The sequence below is a fragment of the Phaethon aethereus genome (assembly GCF_964289735.1).
Source record: "Phaethon aethereus genome assembly, chromosome: 2".
NCBI classification, from domain to species: domain Eukaryota; kingdom Metazoa; phylum Chordata; class Aves; order Phaethontiformes; family Phaethontidae; genus Phaethon; species Phaethon aethereus.
The window spans coordinates 163410309-163434090 of NC_138582.1; the positions used below are offsets into that span (position 1 = coordinate 163410309).

At 41.5% G+C, this 23782-nt stretch overlaps 1 protein-coding gene across 1 annotated transcript in view; it reads right to left on the minus strand.

Annotated features, from left to right (window-relative positions):
* The window catches only part of DPP6 (dipeptidyl peptidase like 6), a gene marked incomplete at its 3' end in the record, with an annotated part of 523189 nt that extends 499618 nt beyond the window's left edge, over nt 1-23571 (minus strand). The window contains exon 1 of the mRNA XM_081996368.1: nt 23510-23571. Coding sequence (XP_081852494.1) covers nt 23510-23560 — 51 coding nt within the window. The 5' untranslated portion in view covers nt 23561-23571. The remainder of the gene's footprint in view (nt 1-23509) is intronic.
* Between the last annotated feature and the right edge of the window lie 211 nt (nt 23572-23782).

Here is a 23782-nt window from a genome sequence, read left to right on the forward strand (position 1 = left end):
AGACATGCATAAAAATGTCTCAGAGAATGCTTTGAAAGTTTAGGGCCTTATCTAAAAGAGTAAAAACCCATCTAGTAACCATGTCTGTCTTTTTTTTTACTTGTGGATGGATTAATAAGAAGAACAATGTATTAACAGGACAAATATGAAGTTTACTCTTTAGTATTCATTTATCACACAGCTCTTTTGAATCCCAGTAAATGCTAGATCTTTTGCCAATTTTTTTTAATGGAAGATTGTAATTCCAAAGACCAAGACTTCCAAGAAAGCTCATAAATATTTCTTCAGTGCAACTCACCCCTTACTGGCCCTTATTTCCCAAAAGTGCAGAGATCCTCCATCAAGAATCTTTAAAATGTCCTTTTGAACACTGGAAGAACAAAAGCCTCCTACAGAAATCACTCCTGTAATTCTTGCTTTCACACCATTATAGTAAAAAAGTTGTACATTAGAACATAAAAAGAATCATGCCTCACTTTATTTTTACATTTGAGTATGTTTTTTATTAGATTTTCTCAACTGAACCTGCATTAAAAAGCTGTGATGGTTTAACTCCAGCCGGCAACCAAGCCCCACGCAGTCACTTGCTCACTTGCCCCACCCTGGTGGGATGGAGGAGAGGGTAAGGGTAAAAGTCAGAAAATTTGTGGGTTGAGATAAAGACAGTTTAACAGGCAAAGCAAAAGCCGCGCACGCAAGCAAAGCAAAACAGGGAATTCATTCCCCACTGCCCATGGGCAGGCAGGGGTTCAGCCATCCCCAGGGAAGCAGGGCTCCATCACGCGTAACGGTGACTTGGGAAGACAAACGCCGTCACTCCCAACATCCCCCCCTTCCTTCTTCTTCCCCCAGCTCTATATGCTGAGCATGACACCATATGGTATGGAATATCCCTTTGGTCAGTTGGGGTCAGTTGTCTTGGCTGTGTCCCCTCCCAGGTTCTTGTGCCCCCTGAGGCTCCTCGCTGGTGGGGTGGGATGAGGAGCAGAAAAAGTCTTGACACTGTGTCAGCGCTGCTCAGCGGTAACTAAAACATCCCTGCGTTATCAACACTGTTTTCAGCACAAATCCAAAGCAGCCCCATAGGAGCTACTGTGAAGAAAATTAACTCTACCCCAGGCAAAACGAGCACAAAAGCTCAAGCAAAAATCCAGAAAATCCAAATTATTTCACTGTCTTTGCACCCAAATAGCTAAATTCATACTCAGAAACATTTTGCTGTTTCTTTTTAACTGAATATTAGGTCTGCTGAGAAACTGACAGAAATTCAAAGATATGAGCAATTTGTGGAAATTTTTTCACCCTTTCTAAAATTGCTTTCAAGCCCATGGAATGCATTGCTAAGCACTATACAGAATTGATCCTGTTTAGCCTATTAGATTTCAATTTACATCAGAGAAAAATGCATTTGTGAAGTATTTATATACACAAAGAAGCATAACATTAACTGCACTGTGGAGATATTATCACTTATAGCCACTGAGTGCCTCAACTACAAATTAGAGGATAATTAATTTTAAATGGTCCTGTACTCTAACACAGAACAAAGTAGTTAGAAGAAAAAGCTGTAATAGTTCCCACGGTAGAAATTGCTTTATAGGAAGGACATGAATATTACATCAACTTACTTAACAATGAGATATTGGACCAGGTTGGATGGTAGGGTTGACCTTACACAATACAGGGCCTTAAGTAAGATTTGGAGGCACGGTCCAACATTAATGCCAAATTTGCCTCAGCCCCACCTTGAGGCCCTGTCTTACCTCCATCTCTACTGCCTTGTTTCCTGCCTCTTGACATGCGTAAGTGAAGTCACTAGCTCCTCTTTTACAGGGTTCCAAGCAATTGAAAATGATTTGATACATGCTTTGGGGTAAGAGTTTGAACACAAGCAGCTGTGGCAGAGCCACAATCCCTGAAAAATCCCTGGAAAGGGGGAGGGTTGGACTAGTGTGGCTCCGAACACTCACTGCATCACCGTTGTGTAAGACCTGCGCTGGTGGCCTGCAAATGCTCGCCCACGTGAGCATCTCTGCACATGACACGCTCTCCGGTGAGTTCCAAGTATGAAACGCAGATGCAAACTGCTCACGTGCTTAAGCATTTACAGATTCAAAGCCTTGGCTTTCACCTAGGCCTCAGATGAGGAAAATTATGTTTGGTCAGGGCCAAACTGTTTCAATTGCATACTTAACTTTTCAGTAAGCAAATTGTTTACCAAATTGATTTTTTAATAGAATTAATTCCTCCTTTCTAAAATTTTCTTGATCCATCTGTGTAGAAACCCATTGCAAGTTTGCAATTGCAATCAAGAAGTAACATTTTACATGGAAAGAATTTTATTCCTTTCAAGCTCTTATGAAAATACACTTGTTTTTGTGATTTGTTTTTCCCCCATTTACTGAGATACTAATGTAAGTTTATTTTAGGTTATTAACTTTAGGCTATTTAAGGTTTTTCAGCATATTTCAATATATCTGCAACCTCAGTCCACACACCTGGAAAAAGTATGCATATATGTATCAGTGGCAAATAATATATATGCATTAAACAAAATTCTTCCTTCTTGAAGTATACTTCATGTTTTCTAAAGCCCCACTGACAGATCACTCATATCTCAGGTAACTGTCCTCTTTACAGCTGCTTTGCAGTATTTTCCAGGAATGCTACGGCCACAAACTAGATGTTTGTTGTGCTATTCCAATGACACTGAAGAGAAACAGTAATTCATATTAAAATTTTTCAGTTGCCTAGATAAATTCTCACAGTTATTCATTTAGTTATTTTTCATCTTTAAAAATGTTCTTTTTGATTTAAAAATGTTATTTTTAGTTTTAAAACTAAGAAGAGGATTAGTGGTGGAGGATTTCTTTACAGTGACAAAAATGTGTGAATTTCATAGCAATTATAAGGTATGGCATGACTTCCCACAGCCCTCCCAAGGATTCCTTCTGTATCATTATTTCCCCAGGAAATATTAGTCTGTGACTGCAAAAATGTACATTAACAGCTTTGCATTACTTCATGATAGTGTTTCTATTAATGTTTTTCACCTCCTAATGATTAAGAGAGACTTCCTGTAGTAAAAGCTGCACATATAAAAATGTAACTGAATTAAAATTGCTGGAAACCACACCACTGTTTTCCCAGGAAACTAAAAAATAGTTTAAAAATTGCCTTAATAAATGACAAACAACTTTAATTTAAAAAAGGGGTTACAGCCCAATGCTCCTGCTGCCTGTAATAAAGCTGTAATCAGTAAGCTACTTCCTGCAAACAAGTCCTTATAGAGCCAGGATCCAAACAAGCAGAACAATTGTATCATCCAGACTGATATTAATTCTGAAGAAAAATTGGGACTTCTGAATTATTAAGGAAGATTGTCATTGAAGTTTTCATTGAACATCCGTATCCTGAAGCCATATAAATGTCACGAAAAGCCATGGCACTTTGGCTCTGATTCAGCACAATTCTCAACCGGTCAATCAAACTACCTCTATATTTAAAGCTAAGCATGTGCATAGTGTTCCCTGCTGAATCAGACCTCAAACTGCAACTGCACTTTATGAATCTGTGATTATCATGTTTCTAAGCAGAACCTAGGATCATAAGTTCCACAGGAAAATGCTTATAGACCCCAACCGAAACTGTTTTGTCTATATACAGGGAAAAGTACTGCAAGTTAACCTAGGATGTGAATTTATAGTCCATTTCCTGTTCCACACCAGTTCTCCAGGTGAACACTTGGTGCCCTTGTTCATTATAACTTTACACATTTCCAAAGTATGTTAACAGCAAATGAAGGTTTTCTTGATAAGGACTAAGGACCTGTTTACACTGAGATTCTCAGGAAGATACATGTAAATTTACTTTGTAGATGGATGAGTTATGCCACATTAAGTATCTGAGAGGATAGTCCCATATGGAATTAAAACAGCTTTAATTTAATTTAGCTTAATCCACTTCTTGAGTAAAATAAATAAAATTAAATGAAGGTTACTTTAATTTTGAATGAGAGTTCAGTGTGGCTTAAATAGCCACTTGACAATTATTTAGTTAATTCAGATGAACCTTGCATTGGACCCCCAAGTAGATGAGCTCTGACAGTGTCCAAACAGAAATAAGGGGCAGGTGGTCCTGTATAAATGTTCCCCCTCGTCTGCAACACACTGATATGGGACAAGGCAGAGAATAGTAGTGCTGTGTTTTCAGACTGGCTCCTGAATGGCTAATTGTGGCCATATTTTAAGAAGATGCCATTCTCGTGGTACCTCTGGAGCAAGCCTCTGTACAGTTCTTTGCACACAGGGTTCTATTACAATCACTTGTTACTTTCAAATGAATCCCTGTGTGTTGACTGGCAAGAAGTGGGCTGAGATCTGTGGGCTATACACCTGGGGGAGGGCAGGCACTCATCCATCCCTGTAATAAGCGGAATGGTCCTCAGCCCTCATCCTCTCCTGCTCAGCACCGCGGACAGCTCCCTGCCGCACCACTCCACCGGCCACCTCACCAGCTGCTCATCGTTCATTGCTTTTAAGCCTTGCACAAGGCCACTCCAAAGAAATGCCTTTGACTCGACATCCAGAGGGTCAAGTAACAAAGCACACGTCATTCTAGAAGTGCAGCATTCAGGCTGGACTTTGCCAGGCCATTCGGAGGATTATGCTATTTCCCGAGAACCAGGCATTCAAATTTCATCAAGGCTTTAGGAAAATGTCCAACTGAACAGCAACTTTTATCCTTTAAGAAGGATGCACATCACATTGCTCAAAGCTCACTTAAGTAACTAGTTGATTCTGTGATCCCAAATGACCAGGCCTGAAGGGAATAGCAATTGAAATACAGATTTGGTTTTCTTCCTCGTTTCTGTAACTAAAGCCTGCTGAGGAATTCTGGCAACATCCAGCCTGGATGTGGAAGCACCTTCCTGGTGTGCCCTGTTGTGAGTTAAATCTACTTGGAATTAGGTGGCTTTACTCTAATTTCTAAAGGCATTGTGTGTGCATGCATGGGGAGTACAAATACCACTTCTCAATAAAAACAGTGAGCACACCTGCTTTTGTACAGGAGCCAGAGTGCTGACGTTTTGGTGTAAGTGCTGAGCTGGACTTAAAATGGAAGAGAAGAGCAGTAAAACAGTGCACAGAATCAGAGCTTTTCTACGGTGTCTGTCATCCAAGGATCTCCAAAAAAAGTTACTCTCCTGCAAGCTTTCCAATACTCCCATGTGATAGACAAACATTAAGTTGTCCACTTCACAAATGGGTAAACACAGATACAATGAGGTCAATTAGAGTTTGCTGAAATAGAGATTTTTTGTACCAAAGTAGCTGCATTTGTGCAAATCCCCAGCACAGAAATGTTACAAAGGATCAGTACGCCTTATTCTTCAAAACAAGGTCATACTGCACCAGCAACAAGCTGCATACTGAACTGAGGGACCACATCTACTCTCAGTGTTGCTCCAGAATACCCACATCTCCAAAACAGCCAAAATAGATACCCACTCCACACTCGCCTGACAGGCAAGCAGTCAGCTTTGATATATACGAGAAGAAAAGGAGAAAGGATGTAGTAAAGTCAGCTCAGAGATAGATAGAAAATACAGATAAACACAGACATGCTAAGAAGAAAAAAAGAAATAGAATAGAAAACCCTGTATTACCTTCTACTCCCTTTGCTGTCTCACAAAATGGGTACCCAATAGTAAATATATTCAGGTTTGCAAGTCTATAACAGTAACACCTGCAGATGCTGTTTTGGCACCAGTATTAATACTTCACCTTTAGACAGACTTGAAAGATGAATATACTGTGAGTTTCCACTACAGAGAGTAATTAAACAAAAAGAAAAAAAAACCCCAAACCCCAAAACACCCAAACCCTCAAATGAAGTAACTCTCTGATATAATCTGCCCAATGACTGCTTGAAATTTAATTGCTTTAACTTTTAGCAATGAATAATAGCCACCTATACAAAAATCTGATTAGAGAGTACAGATTCCATTTGTTATAATTAAAAATCTTGTTCAATGTCTTTCACTTCATTGGGTATTTGGTTAGAAAATGCAGATTCATTTATGAAAGTGATAATCAGGGTCACTTATAGAATCACTCCACCTTACTCACAGCTCCACACATCTCTGCTGTGCAATGTGGGGGCAAAAGGGAACAAAAACACCCTTTGCAACAAAAAGTTTGCTAGTAGCCATGAATTTTTGTCATTACAATGCAGGAGACTGCAGATAGCACGGATAGAAAGACGTGTTCCTTGTGCACTGCAGCTTTGCAATGAAGTATTGTTTTTGCTTTAAAAAAGCCATATCACCTCATTCTCAATAGCACTTGGCACCCGAACTCAGCGACAGTTTTTGTGTACAGAAACATGCAACTACCTCGCTAGTGGATAAATCCAGTGCCTTGGATTCCATATTTATCAACTACATTTTGCAAAAATATAAGTGCTCCTTGCCACATTGCTGAGTGAAAAAATAGGAAGGAATAGGAACACCGCAGCATAACATCCAAATTCTGTCCTGGTGAAGTTCAAAGACTGTCTGTCTGCCTCTCCTGTACATCACAGCAAATAAGACCATGACCTAGATATACACCGTACCGTAAAGGTACAGGGAGAAAACCATGAGGAAGGCATGACTTTCATCCCACAGTACACTTGCGATCACAGGAAAGGCCTGAAGGAAGGAGAAGGTGGAAGCTAGATCTTCCAGGCTGGGGAGAAAATCAACCAGCTTAGGACTGCAGTTAAAAACTCTGTTACTGATGCTTTCACATCATTGTCATGCTTAGACAATGATCCAGAATCATGCAGTCCATGCAAAGAGTAAGAGCACTGTAAGTAAGAACTGAAACAGCATTTAAACGAATAATCCTTTGCAAATTAGCTTCAAAGAACGCATTGAGTGCTATGCTTCAGCAGTTTTCTTCTTTTCCTCTTCTTTTCCTTTCCTTCCTTCTAAGAAAGCTCACATGACTTACAGTGTAAATTTTGATGTGTCTACTTCAGAAAAATACAGCAAACCACCGGCCCAGCTTTTGTGCATAACTCTCTTCTGAGTCAGTTGGCACCATTCTTGCAGATAGCTGCCAGCTATCTATCCCTGGGACACCGGGATCTCTCACCACAAATTCACACACCTGAGAATACACTGCAGACAGTACCAGCCACGCAAACCTGCTATGTAATAAGGATTACCTTAAGTGATAGCATTTCTCTAGGAACTATTTGTCTAAAGCCAACACACACGTCTCAGCAAATTTGGCAAGGCAAACAAGGACAAAATAAACTGTACTTAGAACAAATGAACAGAGGCAGGATTGTGATCAAGGGCAAGTTAAATGCAGTCGGGATGCAACAGCAGCTCTGATACATCTATATAAGCAGGTCTGGCATGGTATTAGACTAGTCATGAGAATGAGGTGCTCTGAGCAGCTGCCTGACCCAGATTCACTGTCAGTGGCTGACTCCTTGAAAACAGGATGAAGAGTGTCTTTAAGTGCTGTGGTTTCACCCTGGGCATCACTTTCTTCTCTGTGCTCCTCATGAAAGACACAATTGCATATGATATGCATGGAGAACCAAGGTCTAAATGGCTGGCACTGAAATGTGAGTGAATACCCAATGTGGGATTTGGATGCCATATTCAGCTAGGCATGTTTGAAAGTTTTTTCCATGTGGAAATCTTAGAATGGTCTCCTTGAAACCAACCCATGATGTATGCCAAGGACTTTAAGGATGCCTTCAGTACTCATCAGTGCACTCTTGGTAATGAGTGACTTTAAAATTAAATTTTTACAGGAATATTCTTGGCTGCAAAGGAGCTATTGCATTCTTATCATGAGAGCTGTAATGACTCCTCTGGAATAATCTCGGATCCAATGGCCGCCAAGACAAAGCAAGCTATGCACACCCATTACAAAACTCAAACAGCAGATGTCTGTCTTTCTGATGAACACAGAGAAACAAGATACCCCTCAATACAATATTTCCATCCTGTAGACAGTTCTAGACCTAATCTTGCTCACCTTATTTATAGAAACAACATGAAAGGAGTCAGTTCATGTTTGAAATACCATATTGGACATTAAAGGAGTTGTGCATGGCGACTGTGGTCTTGCATAAGCAAAGGATGAATTAAGCACTGACTAACAGCTTGTGTCTAAATATGCTTTCTTCAGTCAGTTCAATTTATAATACATTTTTAATGGCATTGATAGGTTGTAGATGGATGGGAAAATTATGTGCTAAAAAGCAAAACCAAGGTGAGGACAGGAAATTAAATCTCCATTTAGGAGAAAAATTATTTCAATATTTGTTTTCTTTCCCAGTCAAGATGAAAACAAGGACTGTGAAACTTCCCAGTAAACAAAATTTCAGTTCCCATCAATCAAAATGTCTCATTTTATTAAAATAATTAAATTTCCACATATTATTTATATAACCATCTAGCAAGTAGCTAGATAGCTAGCAAATAACCATCAAGGATTACTTTTCAAAGTTTCTTCCAGACTTTGGTAGAGTGTTTTAATTCCTCTTTTTCTAAACAAAGCATTATCAAAACCATTATATTCTTATATGAGGTTAATGGTGCAAATACAGAAAGAAATATTTGATCTGAAAATTTCATACTAGATTCCACCATCAGTTAGAATTTTCTCATCAACTGGAATACTACCAATTTATTAATACGTAGGATATTGCCTGATCCAGTAAAAAAATGTTAATTGCTGTGCACCAGCTGTGAAAAATACTGCTTAGATTCGTAATAAAACCCTGATTCAGACACAAAAGTGGACATGAATAGAAGACATTATCCTCAGGTTTTTTTGTAATTTAGAATAAACCTGTTCTACAAGTGTAGCTCAACTACTATTGTACAGATTTACATGTTCCTATAATCTCTTACTGAACGTCGCATCTTCCATAGATCAATGACATTTGTATCATTTAATATAATGTTAAGCATAGATAAGTACTCAACCTTAGCACAGTAAGACACAGTTTATGTACTAAACAAATACATATGGCGAGTACAAGAGCTTAAAATACCACAGTCAAAACAAATACAAAGAAAGGGAATGGAAGAAATTATTATCCCTATTTTACAAATGGGGAACAGAGGGAAAGACCAGCGAGAAGCTCCACGCAGGCTGTGGTTACCTCAGAAGGAGGTGGCAGAGCTGCCCTGCACTGAAACAGCCATCCTGTGCATGGAGGCGTTACAAGATTTGCCCAAGGCCACGCAAGAAATCAGTGTCATAATCCCTCTAAATTAAAATTTGTTGCATGCCAATCCAACCGTACTCACTGCAGGACAGTGTTTCTCCTCAGAAACCTGCATGTCAAAGCCTGAATGAAAGAGATAAGCTGATGGCACCACAACAGCCACTGCTCAGCAGGGATTCCTGCGGGCAGTACACTTACTGACTTTCAAATACGGTTTTTATTTTAAATTTCATTTTTTAATGACTAGATCAAGTGCAATTTCCACTGGTTAGATATCACACTGTCTCCGTCACATGCAAAGGCCCTACACTTTACTTTTTAACAAATCACAGTTGTCTTGCACATCCTGGAACCTCCAGTAGTCAGGAAACCTTTACAGTGACTTGACTCCATGCAGCTCCAGCAGGCAAACGAAGTGGAAACAGTGAAATGTTACCACAGTCTGCAATCAAAATGGACATCAAGGGCAACATCCAGTGTAAGAAGAAAACCTTGTAGAGATGGGGCTCATGTGACACATTCATATAAAAGATTTACTATTGAGATTAATGTGCTGAATTTTGATCAGACACTTTACATTTCATTACCATAGGTTAGTCCTTCCTCTCGTTTATAGTCAAATCTCTAGACTTGCTTTTCTCCCCATGGCAGGACACATTTGCATTAACAACTTCTTAAGTTGCTCCATATCATAGCAATGTGGCACAGGCTTTTCAGTCAGATTGCGCGACACACACTTCCACTCCAGCACGGCATACACAGAACTGCATCAGTAGTGTTCTGCTTCTCACCCCAGTTGTCCTCGTTATAGCTGAGAATTGTTAGTGTCTTTCTTCTCATCATAAAGTTGTTTCTCGATATCATTTTTGCCTCTCCTCACACCTTCAGCATACACTCCTACTGCTTGCAAACAAAATGTGTAACAAACAATACCACCACCTCAGGACTTTCACTAACATCAGTTTGCTCTGCCTCACGCTCTCCTGTCCTCTTACGGACACACGCACTCTATCATTTTACCGATTCCACAGAATCTGAAAAGGACCTTCTTGCTGATGGTGCTTTGTCTCACCTTGTATCACAAAGCAGCTCCCTGTATCTCCTCTTCACCCTTGCTGATTTTACTCTCATGACTTACAGCATTTACAACTAGCCTTTTCAAAATTAATGCCCTATTTACCCACTGAAATGATACAGCTTGGGTAGTCTGCCTTTAGAAGGGCTCCTTCTAAGAATAGAAAAGTAGCCAAGCTGATATGGAAGTCAGCTAATAAGTAAAGGACAGGAGCATACGTTAGTCTGTACAGTTTTCTGGAAAAATAGATTTTGTCAAACAAACCTGATTTAATTTCTTGATTGAAGTTACAGATTTGATCGATAAAGGTAATGTTGTAGGTGTAAGAAACTTAGACATTTGCAAATACATGTGGATTCATTATTTGAACATATTCCATCATTGGACTCTGACAGCCTCCAGCCCCCCTACCAGCAACTCTTCCATCACACCTTTCACTAGTACGGTTGCCATCACATGGCTGGGGAGGTCAGGAGATGTAACCTTCCCCCACTCTCACATCATGTGTGACCTACCACAACATACAGATCCTTGCTGTTAGCATGCAGTGAATGAAAGGCATCAATTCCTGAGTACGTGTGAAGCAAGCGTAACAAGCCCCAGTGCAACACCTTATGGAACAAGATGGTATTTATTAATAAAATCTGAATATGCTGGTTTTATCCACTCACTCTCATTCTCTCTTAGAGTTCATTCATCACACTCTCACATGCACCAAAATGTGTGTGTTCACATGGTCTAGCTGAGATGATTTATATGTGCCACAGTGGACAAGGGATACCAACTACTAAGTTCTCGTAGCAACACTTGTTTTTTCTTGACTGGCAATGACAAGCTAGTGCTTTGGCAGGTCTTTTATACCTTTTATGAACCAACAGTTGAGAAGAGGTGGTCCTTTGCTTCAGAATCTTGCCTACGTAAGCATTCATAAGTATTAGCAAGGATGCAGCTCATTATCTGGCTTTGCTTGTATGGAGAATGTCTGAAAAAATACACATCTATTTCGCTAGAGTATAGCTCCTTGTTGGCCTAACAGGAGAAGGAATTGTGCTAGTGTGCATGACATGCTAGTATCTCGTGGCCTTTTAGCATCCTTAGGAAGTAAGGTCTTGTGCTGGAGAGATGCCTGTACTGTGACTTTTATCAGAGCCCAGGCCTTCTGGGCTTGACAGCACAGCACATTGCTCAGTTCTACTGCTGGGAACAATGTTCTTTATTATCAGTACATGACATTCTTCTCACACTTACTTTGCTATTTTTAACAGTGTTTACAGAACCACGTTTGCATCTGTATTTCATTCATACCAGTCTTAATATTTCTGTTACAAGTCTCTACATGTTCACTTATGTGAGAGGAAAAGTGGCTTACTATGAGAATTTCCAAAAGGAGAAAGCACAAGATATTGAATTTAGCAAAGTGGATGTGCCAGTCTGACACATTTACAAGGAACAAGAGAAATAATTGAATTCACTTTTCAGATAGTAAATGTGTTTACTGGGCTCAGCTTATGTGATCCAATGGACTCTACTAGCCTCAAGCACAATTTCTCCTATGTGCACCAATGACAAAGACACTACGCTATGATTAGATAGCTGGGAACTAGACTCTGCATCCTCCAATCCAACACTTCCTATGCGTTGCAAGTTCTTGATATGCCTGTGCATGAATTCACCAACTGCAGCATTCTTTGACATATGGACTCTGCCCATAAGTGGAGACTGCATGTGTCCTGACTACAAATTTAGCTTGCTCTTTATTTCACCCCAGGAACCAGGACTTGAGCATTCGTGCTTCATGCACGGCAATTTACCTCTAAGCTGCTTTCCAAGAAATCCTGCTAGCTCCCTGCAAAAGGCACAGTTCACCAAGACAGTCCACTCCAGAGCCTGCCCCAAAGAGACAGTGCACACTTAGGCCACATCTCCTCTTCCTGCAACTCTCCTCCAGCCTTGTCTCAGTAGGCCTTGTTCTCTCAACCCCTGCACGCAACACACACACGTTTGCACGTCACAGAACAAAAGCATACTCGGGACTGAATCCTGCCCTTTGATCTGAAAAAACACACGCAAATTATTTTAATTCCAGTAACAATAAGGCCACTTGGGGACCAGGGAGGTTCCTGCCAAGTGATGTGCAACGTGGACTCATCAGTCACCCCCAGAGAGTGCCTGAGCAGTGTGGTCACAAGCTGGTTCACAGCAATTACTCATGCAGCTGGGGCTCTCTTCCTCCTACAGCACACAAAGATTAGCAAGCAGGCAATGGAGGTTAGCAACCATCAATAACTATCAATTTAGAAGAGATTCAAACTGTGACTGAAGACTGAGAGCCTCCCCATACCCAAATGCAAATCGCCCAAAGTCTTCTGCTCTTTCCATTGTTCTGCCTTCCTTTAGTCCCATCTATTTGTAACGCGTCTTCTTTAATATAGCAGGAAGCAGAGAGCTCAGGATAGCACTACAGCCATTTGTCACCGTTCTGTGAATTAGCCCACTTTGTCTCAATGTTTTCCGTGATGTCACTGTTAATATGCAATGCTTCACAAGGATATGACTCCTTAAAAACTTAAGAGGTTAGGTTGAAAAAAAGCCAAACCCAACAAACCTGAACATGAAAATTCAATACTAGAGAAGTCTCTAGAAACCAGAGATTCAAATGTGATAGAGTTGTAAAAACAGGGAAAACAGGGAATCTTCAGAAGAAACCAAGGCAGCCTCTCCCTGCAATACTGGGAAGCGAAATTTTGTGCCACTGAATTCAGCTACTATGATCATACTCCTCCTCAAATATCTCCCTAAAAGCATGTGCTGCTTCTTGTTGTAACCCATCAAAAGGCCTGAATGGCTAATATGATTCTCACTGCTACAATTTTGCACCTTGGCAAGTTGCTTCTAGGCATACTGTGGGGTCATTTTCCTTTCCTCATTTGGTAAATAATAACCCCCTTATTTCTACAATGAGACTCCATCTCATTTCACTTGCTTTAGTGAATAGATGGATAGATCACCTTTGTCTTCATGTAATTTTGTCTTTTCTTGCAAGACTTTGGAGCATCAAGCTTTTTTTTTTCCCCCCTGCTTGTATCGAATTAGAATTCTTTTCTTTCCAATTTTTTTTTTTTCTTGTAGATACAGGCATGATGGACTCTGACTAATATTGCAAAGAAACCTGTAAGGACATTATACTTTATGAAAAATATCTGCAATTTATACTTACAGCCAGCTTCAAATTTTAAACACTCCAAACCACTGTCAGGTGAGGTTTAGGGACAAATACATGCATAATTCATGAAAGCACAGCCATTACTGGTAGCTCTATAGAATAAATAGTCCTTGGTAGACACTGTGCCTTTGAAGGATGCACCATATTCACGCTAGCAGTATGGAGCCAAATTGATATTTATGGTGTACTCGCACCACATTCAATTCTGTTTCCATTTGAACACACTGGTGAAATACAGTGCAATATTCTGTTTCAGTTACTAGCAAAAGATACACTACTTCAAACAGAGCTCCCGACAGTCGGAGAGCGCAGAAGAGCTGATGACTGCAGCGTCCACTGGGGATCTTGTTATGCCAATCTAATTAACCTGGAAAACGCTCAGCTAGCACCATGCTCTGGGCTCGCACACAGATGGAAAACGGGCTGTTCAACTGTTGTGTGCATGGCAGACTCCTCCTAACTCCCAAGTCAGCAGAAACATTTAAGCATATGCTTACCATTAATGTTAAACAGGTGCTTAAGTACACTGCTGAACAGGGAACATAACAAGGAGCATGCCTCTGGAGTACGTGATTTTTTGCTTTAATTGCTATTGCGTACGTACAGGTTTTATTTATTTGTTCCCCTTATATATTACCAACAGCCTCCTTTCCCTACCAAGACCACAGTCCTGTTAAAATCTGAGTAAGAAAGTGGTGAGAGACGGTCTCTTTATAAAAAACAAGGTGCATCTGTAAACTCCAAGATACTGGAACAAAAAAGAAGATAAATAAATTTTATTTTTAAAATTTCTGGAATCTTTTATAGATTTTGATTCCTACAAATCCAACTGAATGGTACGTTCCTTAATGACGTTTTTAACAAATTATAAATGTAAACATACATGGTTCATGCAGATGAAATAAAATGCACAGAGAATAACACACAAGCAACAGGGAATATAGCATGAACTTCCCTTCCCTGAGAAAAACTCTCAAATAGTGAGATCAGGAAAGGTTCAGCCATACTGATATGAAGTAAAATTAATTTCTGAATTACTGCTTTACCCACAGCGTTTTACATAGATCCAGTTTTTAACAGAGTCAATAAACTCAGAGCTCATGAATAGTAATACTCCTGCATTACAATCAGTTGCTTTACAAACTAGATCTTCATAAGAGGTACTTTCAGCCCCCTCACAGCCGGATGAGACGGCATTAATATGAGCATATTTTTCACATCCTCATAATTAGGCACAAGAAAAAGCAGTACAAGCTTATTTCTAGGTTACTTTGGTTATACCATACCCTGCAGAAGAGCTATTCAGTATTTACAGAAAACATGCCAAGCTATCATTTCAATTTTTCTCCCTGTTTTTAATAACTTCAGTCCCAACTGATAAACAAATAAAAATGTGTCATTTCCAGCATGTTTTCCAGTTTATCATCATCAGTGAAAACAAATATAAGCAAAAGTACAGGCATGCAGCATGCTCTGTGAAATATCTGATGTAGGAGCTACTGGGGTTCTCCATGGGGGACAATTTACAAAATGAGATGAAGTAAAAAGTCCAGAGCACTTTTCTTAACCTGCAGCATTCTCTGGGATAACTACCTCACTCCACTTCTCTTCTGCTTGCTTTCTTACCCTGCCCTTCACCTTTTTTTTGGTCAACTCCAGTATATTTCACTGTTTGCTATCTTCAGAAAAATACTGAAAATCCTTCGCGATACAGAACATTGTGGGGTTTTGTGTTGAGGCTCAGGTCTGAAAGCGTCTGAAATTTCTTACTCATTTCAGCAGGAGCAGGAAACCCATTAAGTTCAGCAGAAGTTTTGCTTGAGTAAGTGCTGAATAATGACTACAGAATGAGGCCGTGTAATGTGTGACTAGAATTCATGCCAAGTCTAACTGTCTCTACACATGCCTGAGTCGACAAAAATCTTCTGGCCAGCATTCCCTGTAACTTGAGAGGGATTTTTCACAGCATTGACCATTCTGCTTACCATCCAGTGCTTCACCTGGGCGTGCAACATTCACCACTGCAGCTAATCCCACTGTCTTGAATGGTCGGTTTTCTCATACTTACTTTGACTGGGCATTTGGGTGCATCTCAGGGTAACCTCTAAAGTCATCATTCTGTAGTAATTAGGGATAGGATGGTGGAAGTACTTCATGGTTGGTAATAAAGTCAATAAGCATTCAGTGACACTATGAAAGAGGCCTTATCACAAACAAAATCCTGTACTGGTTGCTGGACATGCACTGAGTTTGCAATTCTTCTGTTGTACCTTGTAAGTGTACAGGTGGGAACCACTTATTTACAATTGAGGGCTGAACTCAGATTTAGCTACACATGCAATAATTCCCCCCCCCCGAAAATATCATAGGTGATTCCACTGTTCCTGTTCCCAGCCTTTACTTCTATAGCCATGATGAGGATATCACTGGATGTATGGATCCCGCAGGGAACATTTTGTGCTTAGAAACCACCTACAAGACACACCCTTCTTCCCAGTGCACAGCATAAGCATTACAACACAGGTGCTCCAGGAATTCCCAGGACCTTTACCAATACCACCACAGATACACAAAGCCAATTTGTGCAGAAGCAGAATTTTAACAGAACCTTGACAATCCACTTCAAGGGCAACCAGGACACTACAAATGCAAACTTTGCTTGCTACAATGCAAGCTTTGCTTGCTAAAGTGTCCTTAAAAGGGAAGAAAATCCACAGCATCTGCAGGTGAATGTATGCTGCAGCTGGGACGCAGCTATCAGTGTATTGTGAGCATTTGGGTTCTAATGCTTTAGATTTATTCTGTAGATTAGGTTTATTTTTAAAATTTTGTTCTCAACTGCAGCCTTTTCAAAATGAACACTGTGGGAACTTTCTAAATGTGATGCTCCATTGGGAAGGAATGCCAAGCTTCCTAAGTGACAGCATTATGCATTAGTGGATTACACAAGATTTACAGTACATAAAACAATCTAATAAATGGGCTTTGCTTGTTAATCTCACGTGAGTCGCTGTTTAGTACAGTATTGTACAGACAACACACATGCAAACACACAGATCTAGAAGAATAGATGTATGTATCGCGCTTGTGCTGACATTAAACCATTTGGATTAAGTCATTTTAAAGCCAGAGTTGCATTATAATGTTCTTGGGCAGCTCTGTACACATGCAAACCCTGAACCAAGCAATTTCTGCAGCAAGATGGCATCTGGCTGAGATGCTGCTGCTCTCCTGCTACAGCTATACTGCACTGCTGGGACACCCAACCTGCTTCTGCACAAGCATGCTGGGACCTGGAAAGAGCAAAGCTCCAAACATGCAGCTTATGTGTCCCCACATCCCACTGCAGATGTGGTTGACAAACCCTGGATAGCTATGTAGAGCAGTACTTGTCTCACATAACAGCAGAGGCCTAATGGGGTGCTTGGTGCCACCTGAGATGCTCTGGAGTATCTATGACTATGTTTAAGCAACAGACTCAAGCCTTGGATATCTGCAGGGTAGATATTTACAGTTCAGCTAGTACCCCGATGTCGGAGTGGGAGGCGAACCCGGCGTAATGAGTCGTCCCAATGTGGGTATGGTCATTCTCCTTTATTATAGCAAAATGCGCAGCTTTTATAGATTAACATACTGTCCACGCGCCGGACATCGTTCCCCATTTGCCACAAGCAGCTGATCACGCACTCAAGTCTAATTGTTGATTGGTATTTGTCATTTTACATGTCGTCCCATAGACCACCCATTCCCAGATCTTGCAGTTTCTAGTTTCTTCTAAGTTGTTTATACAGTATGAAGCTCCTTATTGTTCACGTATCAAAGACAGTTCACTTGCTCAAGGTTCTTGCTCAGTCATCGGTTTCAGTAACAAAGCCAGGGTTGTTCAAGTCGATATAATCATGTCCGCGTTCTGACAGCCAGGCTTCCACACCCCATATTTCGTTAAGTCAATGAAAATGGCGTTTGAGAGTGCAGTTCCTCCGTTATACACCTACATGAAGATGGGATGAATCATTCCCCAGACTCCACTGACTAAATTATAAAGAGAGCCTAAGCTACATTAGATGTAGATGTCTACACTGAAGAAGCCAGTGTTTAGTCAGAGGAATCCTATCCCCATCTTGTTCTAATGAAGAACATCAAGAGCCAGAGAAACTACCGCACTCCGACAGAGTCTGCTCCAGTTGCTCATCACCTTCACTGTAAGAAGTGGGCACTCTATCTTCTAGTCCAAAATTCCCTGACTCCAACTTCCAACTTTGAATCTTGTTCTGCCTTTGTCAGCTATATTAGACAGTCTGTGGCTACAAGAGGTTTTGTACCAACAGGAGGTGTGCTTAGGCATGATTCTCTATTGCCTCCCCTCTAATATAGTCAGTTAGACCAATACTAAGGGAGTGCAAAGCTCTGCCAAGAAACGCAATCTCTGAGATATACAGGAGTGACACTGGGTGCAAGGGAACACGCTACGAAGTACCTTCGGCCAGCTGCAGGACTCACTCCACAGTGCAGAGAGGGGAACTCCAAGTAAAGCCTCACGCCATCAACCTATCCAAAATGTACATTTTAGGTATTTATCTTTTAGAAAGATCAAGCCAATCCAGATTTCATTAATGAACAAAAGCAACCTCTCAAATACGGGTGACTGCAATGCTGTCTTCCCAACTGCACAAACAGGCAGCTCTGTGGCCCCTGTTGCTGCTCAGGGCTTTACTGAACGACAGCTGAGCGGGTAGCAGTAAAATCCTAATAGTTCCCTCAATTTCTCCTCTCTTACTCTTTGAGAAAGCAGTGAAGAGATTCAGAAAGAGAGGGGAGGGGACAGACTATCCTGTGAACAGTCGGAGGACTCAGAGGAGGGAGGGAGAAATGAACACAAAAGTGTTCCTTTTTTCTTGCAAGCAAGAGGAAGCAGAGGAGCTGCTGAGTAATATTGATGAGAGAGATGCAGGTGTGAGGAGCACCATCTGATTCAAGATTTTGAACCTTTGCAATTATGAGAATTAAAGTTAGTTCACAAGCCTCCCTTTATTCTCACATTGCTAAACTGTGAGCTAGCAATGTGGACTAGTTCACATGACTGCCAAAGTCATTCTGAGACAGCCTGACCCCATGTATTTCTCATGGGACCTTCAACTTTGGTGGATCCTTTGCAATTTTCCAATACACCATGGGCAGACTCTGCACTTCTATCGCCTAAGTAAGGATGTATCTAAAGGGACACTCTACGTTAAGTGGACGACGTTGGGATCCTACTGGGTATTTGCTTGTGGGGCTCCCTGTCGTCCCACCTTAAATGTGCAAAGACCCTTAATCTCCATCACAAGCAACGTGTCATTAGGGCAGGCCCAGCACATCTTACAGCTTTTCCACCGGGTCGCAATGCAGCAATTCCAGTACCTCCTATGGATTGTACCCCCAACTGCATACATTGTCCTAACAAAGGGGAGCACTCGTTCCCCTTTATGCCGACCCAGAAGGGGCACCAGACTGCTACAGTCCTCAAAACACAACTTGCCTCTCACTAAGCAGCCGCAGCAGACCCAAGGATTTTCTGCTGCAATCCTTGCTGTAGTTTGGCAATCGAATTTCTGTCTGGCTTTAAACTTCAGTTGGAGTCATGATAGCTCATCTGGGGACTGATACCATAGCTCCCCGGCTTTCAGCTCTGGAGGTCCCTGTGTTTCACCCGAGGTAGTAGACAGCTAAATGAATAGCACAGAAAATCTGGACTGTGTTTGGCTTCTAAATCAAGTGGAATCTGAGACAGAGGGAAGGACAAAGTAGCAGGGAGTCTGCACTGGATCAGCAACTCCACCATCTACTTCAGTGTAGGAGTTTCAAGGAAAATTAATCTCTGTGCAGCTTCTTTACACTATGGTAGGACAGATGCATCCTTGGCTGAGAAGTATTACATCAAGTTTCAGTGTAATGTGATTGATTGCTGCAAACAATAATCCTGTAGGTAAAATATGTCAAATAAAGGAAATTACAATGGATCTTTTATTTATGTTTTTAATATGAATTTACTGCTCATGAGAGGCACCAGAAATACAAAATGGGCAGGAGCAAAGCTGGGTTTTCTATTTGGCTGCACCAGTGCGTCTCCAGAAAGAGCAGGAGCACTCCAAGGACAACAGAGTGGCTTAGTCTTCATGCCATTTGTATCCTTGAGGTCTCCGAGGCCTCAGAGAAACCAGCAGAGTTCCTAGGGGATAGCACTTGCCAGTGGCCTTATATTTTTTTTTTTCCTATGCACATCCAAACTACAGCTATCAGAATTGAGATTTAAATGGTCAAACTAAACATCTAAATCTCCAGACTCTTTACAAGTCCGCTGAATGAACCAGAACTGCTTCTTTTGCTTCATTCATAAATTTTGCGTTAGAGTAAAGCAGAAAAGTGACACATCCATCACAGTTTCTCTTGGTGGTTTCCAAACATTAGAGCAGCTGCTGGTTAGACTGAAATTCAGAACAAGAGTTTCACAGCAATATCCTTCTAACAGAGATGGCTAGCTAGAGCAGAGTGCTCACTCCTTTCACTGTCAACTAAATGTGCCAAAATCATAGCATGCTCACATACAGCACATTAAACTTTGCCTTCAAGACCCTTACGCACTCTCACTAAGCCCATTGTTTCCACTCACCTAAGTGTCTGCATCCAAGGTAATAGCTCCTTTTTATCTTTGTTGCATCTGTACCTCTACCAGAGTGGGTTCTTGGGATTTGCATGGGTGTATGTAAGAGAAGAATCTGGCATTACTCTAAAGGTCCTCTTCAAAACAGCTCTTTTTGATGTATTTCCTTGCAAATCCATTAAAAAAAAAAAAAAAAAAAAAGCCTGTCTAGATGATAGATCCATCTCTGGGAAGGCACAGGCAAGAGTAAATAAAACAAGTGTATTTGTTTTTGTATTTGTCCTTGACCTGACAACTGAATGTTTAAGGGAAAAGACAGGAATATTTTAATGAAGTAAATTCTATAGTTGTACCTCAAGTTAGCATCAAATGTAAGTGCATTAAATTTATCTCCACAAGTGATAAACATATATTCCCACACCCTATTGTTGCATATTGTCTTGAAAAAGACTGTGAAAAACTCATGGGGTATGTCAGTTCTTACTAGAAGAAACCACTGTGTATTAATCACTCCCTACAGTACTTATGCAGAATTAAGAGAAATTGTATTGTAAGAGCTTGAACTACTTCTGTAAGTTACATACCCTGAGATCAAATGATGAATGGGAAATAGGCAGTAAAATAAAAATAGGCACCTCTCCAGGTAAATGTTGTTGTTTAAAAAAGCCAAAACAAAGCTCTGGTGAAATACTGTCACAGGGATAACAACATTTATCTCAGTGTCACACAAATGGCTTAATTTTTGCTGGTCTAATTAGGTAATAAAGAAATCACTGGTGTAGTGACTCCATGAGCTATCACTGCACTTAAAAAGGGCCCACTGCATGGCCAGGGACCAGTGTGCCAGTATTATCACTTGCTGTCACATCATTTTAAGAATAAAATAGCTCAATTTAAGTAAGATTTTTAAAGAGAGAAAATCAATACATAGTTAGAAGCTTGTCAAGATTCTAAGCAACAGCAAAACTGCCAGAAAAAAAAAAAAACAAACAAAAAAAAGAAAACCATGGTGGGCTTTGAATTTTCAATGACTTCAAATTTTGCTAGGCAATTAATGCGGTGCACACTGTAATGCACCTCCTGGGACTCCATACTCACCCAGCCCTGTATTATCAATGACTGCCAGGTATATGAGAGAGGACACTCACAGCGTTAGTCTTTGGCATGACTAGTTCAGGATTCTAATTTTCATTGTAACAAATGTGATAAATATACTATTTTTTAAAAAAAGCAGCTTAAGGAAAAGGGTAAAGAAAGTACTAGTCTTAACTTGCTAGAACTTCCATCGAAAGCGTATCTGAGATTTCAGGATTAGGTCTACTAATTACTATCTTGAAGAAGTATAAAATCTGTCCAAATATCTCAAAGCTTGACTATCCACTTAAATTTAATCCTTGCTTAAATAAACTGCAGATCCAGTTGCAACCACAGACCAGATCAAAACAGAAACCAGCTCTGTGTGTTTTAGGTGGCCCATAAAAACACAGACATTAATTAAAGAAATCATCTGTGTCAGTGTAGCAGTTTCCTTGTCTTGAAATTTCATTGACAGTGTCTCCAAAATGAGTTCTTCAAAGGAAAACCTTGCATTTAGGTCCAGGGAGACTGCCCCGGGTGACAGTAAGAAATAACTGTGATTTAGCAGCCTGGGGGACCAGATCCTGCTCCCATTTGAATGAAAGGCAAAAACTATTGTCTCTGGCAGAAGGTGCTGAGTTGTGGACAGCCCTTGCTACACAGCTCTGTGTGCAGATCGATCACTCCAGCCTTTGCTCATCTCGCAGAGGTGCGGATATGCGGATCCATTTTGCCACGCTCGGAAGCGCTAGCCAAAAATCCCAGCAGCAGCTCTAGCCCTTTGCTGAGTGGCAGTGGGGGAATCCCTGCCTGCTCATCATTCCCTGACTTCAGATACCAGCAAAGAAAACGTGTGAGAGGTTTTTATTAATTCTGTGACATTGTGTATGTAAATTAGGTTAATCCTGTACTTTAATCAAACAATGTCATCTCAGGTGGTTAATTATTTTTTCTTATTGATAAGAGAACATCCTAATCAAAGACTATAATGACCTCTTAAGCAAATAATAATCTAAATTTCCCCATGTTAAAAAAGTTCCAGCACCAGATATTTCCCAGGCATTTAAAAGGCATAATGAAAGGACTACAATGCAATCACACAGGCTGTGCAATTCTCCTGGAAAAATGTTTGCAGAAGTTCCTGTTCAGTTCCCTTAGTTGAATTCACAGGTCACATAGCATTGCACCTTCCTCTTAAAAACTACTGCTAGGAAAAGCAGTATTATTGGAGTTGGAAAAGGAGGCATTACCTTAAAAAGCCAGCAAAGCATTTTACTAAGGAACTTAATTAAAGGATGGAGAATACTTTGGCCGCTTCCTGAACACGTCAACACAAGGCACGAGAAAAACATATACTAGCTTTGTATTACATAGCAGCATTCCCCCTCACAGGGGAGGCAAAATACAGATAGGAGTGCTCGCCTTGAGGGGAAGAAGGGGACAGGAGACCAACAGGTACCCTTTACCAGCTTCAGGTTATTTAAGACAAGTTGGTCTTTAAAGCAAAGCGCCCTGAAGCCATCCCGTTTCCCACCCTCCGCCGCACGCCCGCCCTCCCCTGCGGAGCGAGCCGCCCCCCTCCCGCCGGCCGGGCGGCCCGCCGCGTACCCCGCACCCCGGCACCCCGCAGCGGGACCAGCCGGCGGGCAACACGCGCAAATATACTTCCATCAGCACAAGATGGCAACCAGCACTTCTTCCGGGAGAGCAGCTGGCTTTTTTTTATTTTTATTTTTTAACCCGTTAAAAGGGGGGGGGGGCGGATTTAAAAGGCATCCCGAGTAGGTTTGTTTTTTTCTTTTAAAGATGTCATCAAGACAAATGTTTCCACTAGTAACGCCGGAGGAAAGGCAAGGTAAGCCCCCCAGCTTACACACACATCGCGGTGATCAACTTGGCGAAGTTGGCCGCGCCGGAGCGCGGAGCCCTGCGCGCAGCCCTCGCCGCTGCTGCCGAGCCTCGGCGCCCCCCGCCCTCCCTGCGCCCCAGCTCCCCTTAGAAAGGGGGACGCCCCCGCAGCCTCCGCATCACCAGCGACCCTCCTCAGGAGGTGGGGTGGACAGACAGACAGACAGACAGACAGCAAAGACGCAGCCTCGCCAGGCGGCCCGCCGAGCTCAGCCCCAGCAATGGGGGGGCCCCGCACCGACCGTGCGGGCGGTGGAAGGGGTCTGGGCAGCAGCGAGCCCGAGCGGGCAGCCCCGCCACTTACTTACAGTCACTCGAGGCGCCAGCAGCAGCCACTTACCATCATGTTTCCTTGCATTTTAGCCGTTTGAAACATTGCCTTTTCCTTCATTTTTGCCGTGTGTGTGCGTGCGTGTGCTGTCCTCCCAGAGTTACTTAATCCAGCGGCTGGATCACTTTAGTGAAGAACTGGCGTGCACTTGCGATGGCTCTTTTTGGGGTGGGGTGGAGTGGAGGGGACTACGAGCAGCAGAGGGGGAGGGTGCCTGCTTGCTTTTTTTTTTTTTTTCCTTCTCCACCCTTTCAATACATATTTTTCCTTTTGCCCGGGAAA